Below are 13,299 nucleotides of genomic sequence, written 5' to 3'. Positions count from 1 at the left end.
CTCGGTTTCACTTTCAATGGTTCGCACCAGCTTGTACTGTTTAGCCAGCAAGTCTTTTTTTAGTGTAATAAGCTCTATTAAATGTGAACGTGCCTTGGCCTTCATACTAAGTATTTAGGCGATGACTTGGCACCGCCTGCGGTCTGCGCTCATGGTCCAGGCACGTCTTCCCATCACATAGACTCAGAACATTTGGCCAGGACATCAAGGACCACACATGCATAACCAATATGTGCTTTTTAAAATTTTTATTTTGCATAAGTTGCTGTGTTATTCGTTATATCACACTGGAGCATTAAAATCAAACTCATTACATGCCACATTTGCTCCGTTGTGCCCGTCTTTATCTGCTTTAAATTAAGGGCAATTTGCAACAACTTTTTATTTTCTGTTTATTTTGGACATGTTTAAAGATGAAGCATTTGTTGTACTGTGAAGAGGAAACAAGCTGTTTTTTCCCTGTGTGAGTAGAACAGTTTGCATGGCGAAACGAATTACACCTTACGTTTCAGAACATAATAAGCACGAGATAAAACATAATCTTGTTCTGAGAAGGCTGAGATGAAGAACAGCACATGATCTGTTTCACCATGTCACTGTTTGTTTACCGAAAGTCAAAATGCAGAAGCATTGTGTGAAAAACCTAAACACACCGCGTGATTCAGTACCCTGTAAAACCGCCTGTGGCAGTAATAAATGGAATTAACTGTTTTCTCGACGACCTTATCAGTCTCTCGCTTCGTTGTGGAGGAATTTTGGCTCTCGCGTCTTTACAGCGTCGCTTCAGTTCATTGAGGTTTGTGGTTCGTTTCTGCACAGCTCTCTTCAGAGCCTGCCACAGCATTTCAGTCAGTTTGAGGTGTAGACTTTGACTGGGCCAAGGCAACGCTTTGGTTCTTTTCTTTGTCAGTGTTTCTGTTGTGCTTTTGATCATCGTTCTGATGCTTTACCCAATTACTGCCAGGCTTTAGGTGTCAGACAGATGGCTTCTAGAATACGTTGGCACTCTACTTTGGGCTCAACGATTGCAAGGTGCAAGACAAGCTCAAATCATCACCCCTCCACCACCGTGCTTGACGGTTGATATGAGGTGTTTGTGCTTATATGTTGAGTTTGGTTTTTGCTAAATTTGCGCTGTGCATCGTGGACAAACAGCTCCAATTTGTTCTTTATTGTCCAAAGGACATTGTTTTGTCTTGCGGTTCGTTCAGATGCAGCTTTTCAAATATGAATCATGCTGCCATCTTATTTTTAGAGAGAAGAGGGTCTCCCCTGACATCCTTCCATACTTTTTCAGTCTATTTCTAATTGTGCTGTCATGAACTTTAACATTTAGCTTGCTGATTTAGGTCTGTGGACTCTAAGATGTAGATTTTGAGTGTTTTTATGGTTTCTCTGAGCAATGCATAGACTGACCTTAGGGCGAATTTGCTGGGACTTCCACTCTTGTGAAGTTTAGCAGCTGTCTTGAATGTTTTCCCTTTGTGACTCTTTCTATCTGATTGATGGGAAACAACGGGTTGTTCTTCCTCCAGACCAGCAAACTGCCAAAGCTTCTGCTTTCATAGAGGTGCTCACACTTGCTGATGATAAATGAACAAAGTGAATTTGATTAGCAGCACATGGCTGCTACTTACCCTCTAATTCTTATTGAAGCTGTGCGTAAACGTGTACTGTTTCCTCACTCACTGCTTCTAAATTTGGCTTAAATTAACACTGACATAATATATTGTGTTGTTATTGTGGTTGTATCTACCTGCTTTTATTATGTCCTGATCCGTAAAACCTTAGATTCGAGTATTTTATAGGTCAAGGTGATGAAATTCTGCTTCTAACCTAAAATTAGGAGTAAGGTTTTCTCTACTCTCAGATGATGGATGAATGGAGATTTTGGAAAGTAGTTTTGTGGGAATTGTGCTTATTTACTTGTTTTTTTTCCCAGACACTGGAAACATGGGGTTTTCTGGGTTTGGCAATGCAAACAAACGAGCTGCAGTAGGGAACGGCTTTATAATAAACACCTCAGATAAACTTTCCCCGTGGAATCATAAAGTTGATAAAAGCAAGTCTTCATCAAACATATCATCTTTGACAATTATCTTCCAACAATGCACGGTCCTCTCGGGCTAGTTAAGCAGCATCGGCCTCCCAAGATTAATCAAAATCAAGCTGTTGTTGCAACAGTTTTCACCTCCATTTGCAGCTCGCCTCCCCATCAGGACAATCAGCTTAATTTGTTTGGAGAGCGAGACTTAATGTTCCAAAGATCTGTCAATCAGTCAGCAAGGGAATAGTGTCATACATCGAAGATGCATAATGCCTTTGTTTGTCTAAACTTCACGGAGAGGCACCAAAGATATCATCGGTGATGTTTTTGGCTAAAGGAACAGCGGATACACGCAAAGTGATATTGTAACTCAGCGCAGGTTTTTATATGAAATGCCATCATTATCTTATTTGCCAGAGAGACGAGACATTACAAAGGCTGTTGTGGAACATTACCTTCTGTTTAACAGTGGCCTCCTGCAGCACGTTGTGACATGTCGCTTTTTGAAAACTCCACAGGTGTCAACCAACGGCGAGATATCGATTATCTCCGGAGCCCCCACGGACTGCGATTGCAAGATAGACCCCAACTGCGACTGCTTCTCTGGTGGGTCACCAGGCACACATACGCACACTTGTTATGTGAGGAGTGCAGGATTAAGTAATGTGAACGTATTAGATTATGCTTAATAGGATTAGAGCGCTACAACACATGCAAAAGCATTTGAGAATTAATTCTGGTGGCATCATATTCGGCCTGCTTCAGAAGTAGTTTTAGAGGAAACAAAAACTGGAGCATTGTGAAGCTCGGAGGATTTGATTTAGTCTGTATATCTTGATATTGAGTGGGTAAATCTGGCTGCCCCGTGCGTCCCTGCTGGACAATAATTTGATTAGCACTTTCCCTCCCCGACTTATTAAAGTCAGCTGGAATCTTAGTGTCTAGGAAGAGCCGCTTCGACTCTCCTTGAAAAACAATAAAAAATATGACAATGACTTTTATATAAATGATGACAATACCCAGGAAAGAAAAGACCGCCTACAACATCAGGCTGGAGAATTAAGAGAACGACTTGACTGTGAGCGTTTGTGTGTTGGCTAAACAGAAAGTGGATGCTTGTGTGTGTGTGGGTCGATGTATTTATATTTGTATTTATAGGAAGGCTTCTTCTTTGTGGAGACCTCCAGCTAAATTCAGTAGCAACCAGCTCAGGAGAAACCTTTCAAATCCATTCAAATTACAGCTGGTGAAAGAAAATGCTCACTTCCACACGCCGAATGTTTTAACTGGTTGCTGTATCATGGTTGGGCACCTGAAATGCAATAAAAGGAAGAGGAAAAGGACCCAACAAATAAGCAGATGTTCTTTTGACAGTTAGGCCGTGCTTTCATTGTAAGTGTCAGCGGATGTGATTTTATCATTTAATTCTGCTCATAAAAATCAGTCTCTTTTCTATTCAAAATGGAGGGAAGTGTCTCTCCCATGCCACAAGCCAATGGGCTGTAACCATCCCTATTCCTTGAGTTGTACTTTGCATATTTTCAATCATGTCTCGCTGTTAACAGATGATTACTCTCTTCAGAGGCTTTCCGTTTCCATCCCTTCGCCGTAAACACTCACACAGTGTCTTTGAACGCGGACACGTATGCGAGCGCACACCCGCCGATACTAACGGATGCGAGCCCGTGCGCGGTCGCCCACAAAAGCATACACACATAATGCGCATACTGTCGCGAGATAAACTGCCACCCTGCTGTCTGCACAGACCCATCAGAGGCCCCAGGCCTACTGCTGACAGCATCTAAAGGGCTTCACCCAGCTGTTATCCTGCTGTGCAACCAAAGACATCTGGATGCATTCAGTCGCCTACTACCACCGTCTGATAAGACCGAGGTCACTATCAAGGTGGTCATATCCACTCCACTGGGAAGTTACCATATCCCAATAGGTCCACGTCCTGAGCCAAACTGATAACCGTTTAAGCGGCACCATGGGATCCTCGTATTTTGCCAACCTGCGTGTGGACTGGTTGTGACTTCTCGCTTTCGCTGGAGAACGAATTGTATTTCTCAGTGTGGTTAGAACTGATGCTGCTTTGAATTATGCTATTTTGTTGATAAAGAGCTTTTCCTGTCCTTACCGAAATGACAAGTTCCCGTTTTTCCTATCAGGAGACGGAGGCTACGCCCGTGATGCTCGTCTCAAAGCCCCGTCCTCTCTGGCAGTGGCTCCCAATGGCACCCTGTATATTGCTGATCTGGGCAATATCCGGATCAGAGCTGTAAGCCCCAACCAGCCCCAGCCCAGCCCAGCCGGACTGGTGGAAATCAGCTCACCTCTGGACCAGGAGCTCTATCTCTTTAGCCAGGTTCTTATCACAATGCCTAATGTGTGTATTTGCATGTAAAATATTTGGATACCAGCGAATTGTCTTTTTAATTCATAATTTATTAGCAAATTTAACAGACTGACTAACTCAAGTGTTTACTTGGATTTGCACATTGCTAAATTAAAACGGATTAAGCCACGCAAGCTCATTTGTACACACAAATTAGTCTGAGATAATTAGTTATTAATTATTGACACACAGTAACTGCTAGTTGGGCCTGTTAGGAAGGTAGATAACTGAACCAGCTAACAAAGCTAGCATTAGCTTTCTAATATGACCCATTTAGAGAAAAATAAAGAATAAATGCGGTAAACTGGCTAAACTTTAATAACTTGGGATGATTTTGGATTGCATTTCACAAAAATAATATTCCTCACTTCCAAGTCTCGTTCTAATAGCTTTGAATGATTGAATGATCAAATAATGTCAGCTAGGTTAGCCTAATCCAATCAGGGTGTTTACTGGCTCAGAGTGGGCTTTTGTGGGTGACTAAGCACGACAGTAAGCATGATAGATGCACACAAGATAGTGAGCCTATTGCCTTATGTTGCAGAAATCTGGCCTTTCCTGTTATTTCTGATCATTTAATAAACAAAACGGTTCATTCTGCCTGAGAAAATGAAACTCTTATTTCAAAAAATTATTTTAAAATTTCATACAGACAACAGTTACATATTACATATTCTAAGCTCTAAAATGAACATGTTTCTTCATCTTTAAATATATAATTTAAAGAAATAAACCCCATAATTTACAGTAGTTATGGTTAATGTGTGTGTACCTGCAAATCACTAGTCTGAGAGTACAGAGTACCTAATAGTTTCTAAATTTACAGGTTTTGTCATTTGCAGAAGCTGAATCCTCAACAGTGTCTCTCTCTCCCTCTGATAGAATGGTTCCCACCTGTACACCAAACACCTGATCACAGGTCACTACCTGTACAACTTCTCTTACGGCACAGACGGCCAGTTGTCGGGTGTGATGAGCCGCGACGGCCGCAGCCTCCAGGTGAGGAGGGATGCTCACGGAGTGCCTCTCTGGCTGGCTCTACCTGGCGGACAGGTGTACTGGCTGTCCCTTAGCAACAGTGGCACGCTGAGGAAGGTGTCCGCCCAAGGCCACGACATCGCCCACATCACTTACCATGGCAACACAGGTCTCCTAGCAACCAAAAGTGATGAGAACAGTTGGACCACTGTGTATGAGTGAGTTTGTGGTTTATTTATAAAGCTTATCTGCTTATTGCGATCTTCTTTCTGTCTGTCCCCGCTCTTTCTCTCTTCTCCTTCCTTCCTTCCTGTTCTCGCTTTGTTGCTTGACTCTGAATGTTTGAGCTAACACTGCATTGCAATGAATGTGTATTCATATGACAAGGTTTACGTTAGGGGTATGAAATATGAGTGCCATCTGGTGGTCACTTCTGCATCAACAAAGCTGGAGAAGGCCTGGGGTGGGATTGGGCGGTGTGACTGTTTTTTTCTTTCTTCTTTTTAGTCTTTGCTTAAAGTGACTGATTAGCTGAAGGACGTCTGCTGCAACTCTTTGAACACATGCGTGTTTAGTATTGCACATATAGTACAGGCAGAAAAACACATCTGTCTGAATTATTCACCACTGCCTAGTCGGTCTCTGTCTCAGATTCCACAGCTGGATAATTACACATATAAATCATAGTTGACACTCACTGCGAGCTCATGCTAGCGCACGGGAGCATGCATATGTGTGCCTGCGTGCTTTTTGCGGGCTTGGTTGTTGTCATTTGCCTGCGAGCGATGGATTTCTGCGCGTGTTTGTGCATTTGTTTGCTTATTGCCTTTGTGTTTATTCTCCAAGGTACAACAGCGAGGGTCGAGTGACCAACATCACCTTACCGACGGCGGAGGTGAGCGGTTTCCATGGCAACCTGGAGCGCTGGTCTCGGGTGGAGGTTGAAGCGTCCAACCGTGAGAACTTTGTCACCAGCACAAACTTGTCTGCCAGCGACACCATTTACATGTTCAGACAAGGTGCAGCATCACAATGAGTTCTGCGCTTTTGCCTTTTAAATTTCTTGCATCTACCCTCAGCTTCTATAACCAGCAACTAGCCACAAGGCTATTTATGAGTCATGTGAAAACGTGGCTGTTATTCTGGTTTAAGTCAGAAACTCTGACCTGCGTTTCTCTCATTCTTCATCGCTGGAGATTCACAGCTTTAAGTAAGCATTTATCCGCTTTTATAAATAGTTTCACATACAGATCTGATGCGACCTCTTTACATAACCGGACGAATGGGCAGCGGGGGGGAGAAAAAATGCTGTTTATTTACACAAAACATGCTACATTTGACTGACTCGTGAAATGCCTTAACAACTGCTGGGGCAAAGCAGAAAAAAAAATGGAAAAGAGGGCAGAGATGAGAAGAGGAGAAAATGAGAGTGGAGTGAAGAAGCCACTCATGGGAGCAGTTTCTTCTCATGTCATCCCTTTAATTGCTTTCTTGCAGTTGTCACACTGACAGGACTGCAGGGAGGGAAAATCTGCGCCAACTCGCACGCGCTCAGTCACACACGCGCGCACAAACACATGCATGTACGCCACGCTACAGTGTGACAGAGCTGCCAGGGAAAAAAGTTGAAATGACCCACTATTTTTCGAGCACCACCTCTTTCTCCGCCGCCCACAATTTCACCGTGTCCTCGCCTGCCTCTGAGGCAACAATAACCATATGTACAGAATAGGTTTTTTTACGGCGGCGGAGGGAATAGAAGTTACTATCCGGTTTATTAGCCGCGTTAAGTTTTATGGTTAAAATATAGTTTTATGGTTATTTTCACCCCTCTTTTTCTAAATTTTTGTAGTAATTGTGTTTTAAACATGAGACAAAGCCATCTTGGCATGTGTGAAAGTGTGTGGAAGCCTGACTCTGAGCAGGGCAGAAATGAAAGAGCAGTTTCTCAGAATGCTTTGCAATGTGTGAAAAGCTGCTATACCCCACCTTCCTCTCCTTCTTTCTCTCTCTGTCCTCTCTTTCTCCTTTCATTGCCCCCCCTCTCTCTCTCACTCTCTCATTATCTGTCTCCTGCGTTCCTCCTTTCTAAAGATGTAATAGCTGATGCAGTACAATGCTAATGTTGCAGAGAGCTTTAAAAAAAACACTCAGCACAGTGATTGAAGCAATTAATTCAAATAAAACGCACACACAAAGAGCCAGACATCGCATTCATGCAGCCCGCTTCTCACAGATTTCCTCTCAAGGCTGATTTTTTTTCTTCTTTTTGACACACAATGACTGATGTTTTCTTCACACTTCTTTTTTCTCATCTGTTGTTGCATATTTGCATCTCTGTGCACTTGTGGTTTTTTTGTGTGTGTGTCTGACCCACCCACGACAAACGGTCGACCCTCGACACCCACCCTCCCCCCCTTCCACATCCCCACAATTCACACTTACGCTTGCACTTTCCCACTCCAGATCACTCTCAGAGCTCGTACAGAGTCAGCGCCGACGGGTCATTTCTGGTGACGCTGGCCAGCGGAATGGAGCTGTCGCTAAGCACCGAGCCCCTCCTCCCGGGGGGCGTCGGGGGTGGAGTCAGTCCCACGGCCAGCCGCTGCAACATCAGCTTGCCTGGAGACCACGCCCCGAGCCTGATAGAGTGGAGGCAGAGGAAGGAGCAGAGCAAGACTAACTACAGCACTTACGAACGCAGGCTCAGGGTAAAACACTAAATCATCAGCCTGTTATTACGCCAACTGTGATAATATATAAAACACAATCCTGCGGCATCAGTGCTGCACAAAGGCATTGGGAATTAACAAGAGGATGCACGCAACTAGCCGAATATCCCAGAATCCCATATGAATGGATCAAATAAGCAGCCCGGCAACATTTTAGGAGTACGCAGGGTTAAGCTGTGCAATTTGACATTAACCAGGGGGACAAAAAGTGTCACTTTTAAGTGCTAAGAGTTGTGCAATCCGGTAGATTTTGAGCGATTGATGATGTCAGCGGAGGTGATAATAGGTCAAATGACTCGTAACCTGTTAGCTGTACTTTCCACACGCACAGGCTGCAACACCTCTGCAGTGGTGATGAAAGCACAAACAGGAGATTTCCTGAGAAAAGGGCATTTATGTTACGTGCAGCAATTAATTAGCATTCCCCGGGAAACGGTTCTCTCACTTGTTCGCCAGGCAGCTTATTGTTTATAAATGCAGACCAGGGTTTGCTGGAAATGTCACAATTAATTCATCTGGACTAATGAAATCTTTGCTGCTCTCAGACATGCCACTTCATTCATATATATGCATGTCTGCGGCTTCAATCACCATTTATGATGATTTTAATGCTGTTAAAAAAAAGCTTCTGTTTGTGTTCTTGTCACTAGCTGACATTTTACTGCTTTGCTTTCCAGGCACATAACAGGAACCTGCTGTCCATAGACTTTGATCAAAGCACCAGAGTTGGGAAGATATACGATGACCACAGGAAGTTCACCCTCCACATTCAGTATGACCAGCTGGGCCGGCCTGTCGTGTGGTCACCCAGCAGCAAATACACTGAAGTAAACATCAGTTATTCAGGTGGAGGACTGCTTTCAGCCATCCACCGCGGAGAATGGTCCGAGCAGCTGGAGTACGAGAGCGACAGGGTGACGTCCAGAGCCTGGGTCAACGGCAAGATCTGGAGCTACACGTACGCAGACAGAGTGAGTAGAAAGTTTGAAGCGAACGTGACAGACAGCTTGTGATGAGGTCCTGCTGAGATTTGTTTTCAGGGCTCCTGTCGCCGTTTTCTTCTTGCCTTTGCTGCTTGCAGAAATCTAACACATCTTCTCCACTTACGTTTCCTTCTTGGTGCAGCTCTCCGAAACCGGCGCTGAGATTAAAGGCAAACCAAAAAAAAGCGTCTCAGTTGTGGGAAACGAAAGTAAAGAAGTGAAAGCATATTAAAATCAGTAACAGGTGCTATATTACCAAGTATCTTTTTAATGTGTTTCCCTCAGTTTGAGGGGCTTTCCATTTAGGCTATGAACATCAGTTTGCAGAGCGAATATTAGATCTGCCATAAGTTTAATGGTTGGGCAGACCTTTTAAACTTGGCCTTGTGTCTTCACGACTGCAACAGCGCGCACAGTTGAGAGATGTAAAGGCAGACAGTGTGTTCTTTCTGATCGATTGCATAACTCCAGCATGTTTCAAGGTTCGGCAAATAGATTTTCTCAAAAGAAAACAGCAGTAAAGTCTTTGCAGTAAACACTCGTCGTCTTCTGGCAGATGTTTAGAAGTTATATTCGCTATAAGGAATTTTTCTAGTCAAAGAAACTCAAACAGTGTGTGTGACTAAGCTGAGAGCTACCAGAAGGTATAATTTCCGCTCTTGAAATTAATTGAAATATTTAATGACATGATATTCAGTCTGAAATATATTTAGTGTCAAGGATTTTGGTCTAAGACAAAATTAGAGTGAAAATGAGCTTATATTACAGAACCATCTAGAAATTAATACCACCTACATGTATTATTAACACATTAATATCATACCTTACAGTTGAATAAAGACATTAAAGAGAACATTGTTTTAGTGCAGCTGAAACTGTGTGAATAGCTACGCAGATTTTTAAGGGGGGGGGAGCAGCGGTAAACAAAAACGCTGCTGTCTGAAAACCAATTATGGTTTTTCTTTTTTCTCGTTTTGTTTTTTCGACACGTACGTCTGATAATTAAATAGCTTTCAGTGAATAACTGAAGCGGTCTCAAACTAAAACCAAGGTTGCTTTTGAAGAGCCGATTTTTTTTATTTATTGAGGAGAAAGTTTTAACCCAGTGACATTGGAATTTAAAAAGAGAGAGTGCAAAAGACAGAAAACGAGAAAGCCGTGAAACCACAGAGATGCAGTGTGTTCGAACTGTCTGTGAATATCTCTGTGTGTTCTTACAGTCCATCATGCTGCTCCTGCACAGCCAGCGGCGCTACGTCTTTGAATACGACCAAACGGATCGTCTGGTCGCGGTGACCATGCCCAGCATGGTGAAGCACACCCTGCAGTCGCTGCTGTCCATCGGCTACTACAGGAACATATACGCCCCGCCCGACAGCCAAGCCTCCTTCATCCAGGACTACACCCTGGACGGGCGCCTGATGAGGACTCAGTACTTGGGAACTGGGCGCAGAGTCATCTACAGGTGTGGCACATCGCTGTTTTAGCTCCGTACAAAGACATAACACTGATCGTCTTGATGAAGGTGATATAATTAAAGCGCAATCTTAAAATTTAAAAGCCCAATTACGCCAACTCTAGCGGACACTTGAATGCACGCCACACATCCATCCATCCTTGCGAAATCACACCGATTGGACCGATTAAAGGTCACACCTTTTTTTATCGTCGCACTTTGTCAGACAAACTGATCTGATTTTGATGAAAGTCGGAGGACTGATTCAGGCAGCGTTCTGGCATTTAACATTTTTAATACTCGTTGCCTGGATGAGGATACTGTAATAAATGGTCCCATTTTCAAGATTTGAAAGGCTGTAAGTGCCGCAGCAGCTGGTCTGCTTCTGATGAAATGTTGAAGGATGGTGCAACTTAGCGACCCAAAGGGATCCGTGTATTATTAATGTGGCATAGCATGTTTACTTACATTGAAGATTAAATGCAGTGTGCTTTAAAAAGAAGGTACTTTTATTTTAACATAACTTACTTATCGATCATCTATTCAAAAATGTGTTTCTTTCCCCCGTCAGGTATACAGCTGCGGCTCGCCTCTCGGAGGTGGTTTATGACTCCACCCTGGTGACCTTCACTTATGACGAGGCCTCTGGAACAGTCAAGACCATTCATCTCACCCACAATGGCTTCATAAGCTCCATACGATACAGGCAGACAGGTACGTACATGTGCTCAAAGCAGCCAACAGAAGCACATTTTAGATATTCACAACGTGCAAAAGGATCATAAATCAATCCTGTGAGCAAAATTTTAAAGTCTATATAAGTGATTGTGCACGGCGTGCCAGATTTGAGGAGTGATGTCAAATTCAGTAGTCTGGCTTTGAGTCAGACGTCGTGCTATTTCATCTGTGACTGATGCAGCCACAGTTAGAAGTTTCAGTAGGGCAAGGCATGTTCAAGTGGAATAGACTGTGGTCTACCACAGCTGTAAATTCAAGACCACCCCCCGGGCTCTTACCCACGTCGTCTCTTCCCCACCTCCGCAAAAAGGCTTCCTGATCAAAGCAAACAAATGAATGTTTGAATGCAAAATTATATGCGGTGAGCTAGGTGTGGACATACTGCATTTGTTGTTGCATGCCTGAACACTAAAAGTAGCACTTTGCTGGGTTCATATTCGCTCTCATAGAGGAGGCAGGAAATCAAAAAACCATAGCTGAACTTAATACAACTAAACAATACTTTCAGTGCTGAAGGAGAAAATGAGTGAGACAAGACGTTTTCTAAAAGGCGGCGCTATCGACGATGGCACGCCATCGCTGCAGCTGCAGATATAGCATGTTAGGATACAGCCATTGTTAATACAGTTGAGCAGTCCCCTTAAGTTCCATAGTCGGTCCAGGGTCATGGAAAGTGCTCTCATCTCTGCTGCCGGTTCACTTCCCATAGCTTTGTGATTGGCTCGCCACCATCAGTTGTCACTAATCTGCGCGGCGCAGCTGTGTGTGTGTGTGTTTATCGCTTTGCCCTCACTGTGAATAGACTCTCACCTTCCTTTAACTGATCTCATTTCAGCAGAACAAACGGAGCCTTGGAGAGAGGAGAGATAGTGGTAATTGTCCCTTGAGAGGAGACAAGGAAAAGTGTGGCACCGGAAAAAGAAAGATGGGGATATAGAGTGGTGGGCGAGGGAAGGGAAAAGGAACAGAAAGGGAGAAGGGGGAACGATGACAGCTGGGGGGAAATGACAGCTAGAAGAGCGAGATGAACAGACTGCAAGTTCCCCAGGGCTGCAGAAAAGCCTCCACCTCGCTCTCAGTACTTCTGCCATTTTCCCATTAGCGAAGGTTTAGAATCAACATTCCACAGAAAATAAAAATAGAAAGATGTAACACTGATCCAGCTCTCTACAGTCTCCAAAGCTAGGCACTTAGTCATTTTAACTGCAATCAGAGTCATCTCAAATAGCAGCGTAATGGTGTTTCATTAGCAGGCCCTTTTTTTCCAAACAGAGGCCTGGCTGCAGAAGCTCGGAGCAGATGTGATGAATGGTGTTGTTAAAGTTGATGCTCTGACATTAAGCAGCACATTGGCCCATCATGGCTATTGTCTTTAGATTTCATTATCTCTCCATATTAAAGGTCACCACAGGAAATACCATAGAGGTGTGGGGATAGTTAAGATGGAATGGATTGCGCAGTGTGTGTCTCTGTTAATGACGGCGAATTAGGCCTTGATTTGAATTAATTAGGCAGGGTTATGCGGGCGGTGTGACATCCACTTGTAAGGGCTATATGTGTGCTGTGTGTACACTTCATGTCCCTGTATATTTCTGTAAACGCTGTTAAGGGGGTTCTAATGTAAATCTGCTCCGGTTCCTCTGCGTAGGTCCCCTGACAAGTCGGCAGATTTTCCGCTTCAGCGAAGAAGGCTTGGTCAACGCCAGATTTGACTACAGCTACAACAACTTTCGAGTCACTAGCATGCAGGCCGTCATCAATGAGACCCCTCTGCCCATTGACCTGTACCGCTATGTTGATGTGTCGGGGCGGGTCGAGCAGTTTGGCAAGTTCAGCGTCATCTTCTACGACCTCAACCAGGTAGGAAGTCACACCAGTTATCTTACTCGGTAGTGGAAATGTGGACGTTTTAAAGCTGCACCAATCAGCTGTTTCTGCTTTTAAAAAATAATCACATGACTGTGGAA

The 13,299-nt window shown here is 43.8% G+C and overlaps 1 protein-coding gene across 1 annotated transcript in view; it reads left to right on the top strand.

The window, feature by feature from the left end:
* The window catches only part of tenm1 (teneurin transmembrane protein 1), a 204,297-nt gene that overhangs the window by 184,253 nt on the left and 6,745 nt on the right, over nt 1–13,299 (top strand). The window contains exons 26-34 of the mRNA XM_085289132.1: nt 2,566–2,653; nt 4,219–4,415; nt 5,328–5,641; nt 6,270–6,442; nt 7,890–8,134; nt 8,833–9,126; nt 10,359–10,603; nt 11,166–11,308; nt 12,981–13,192. Coding sequence (XP_085145258.1) covers nt 2,566–2,653; nt 4,219–4,415; nt 5,328–5,641; nt 6,270–6,442; nt 7,890–8,134; nt 8,833–9,126; nt 10,359–10,603; nt 11,166–11,308; nt 12,981–13,192 — 1,911 coding nt within the window. The remainder of the gene's footprint in view (nt 1–2,565; nt 2,654–4,218; nt 4,416–5,327; nt 5,642–6,269; nt 6,443–7,889; nt 8,135–8,832; nt 9,127–10,358; nt 10,604–11,165; nt 11,309–12,980; nt 13,193–13,299) is intronic.

Source organism: Mchenga conophoros, linkage group LG2 (genome assembly GCF_057382185.1).
Source record: "Mchenga conophoros isolate Kocher_MC1m ecotype Shallow Benthic linkage group LG2, M_conophoros_male_GT1.1, whole genome shotgun sequence".
NCBI lineage: Eukaryota > Metazoa > Chordata > Actinopteri > Cichliformes > Cichlidae > Mchenga > Mchenga conophoros.
Note: the sequence above shows the minus strand (reverse complement) of the source record. Positions and strands in the feature narration are given on the sequence as shown.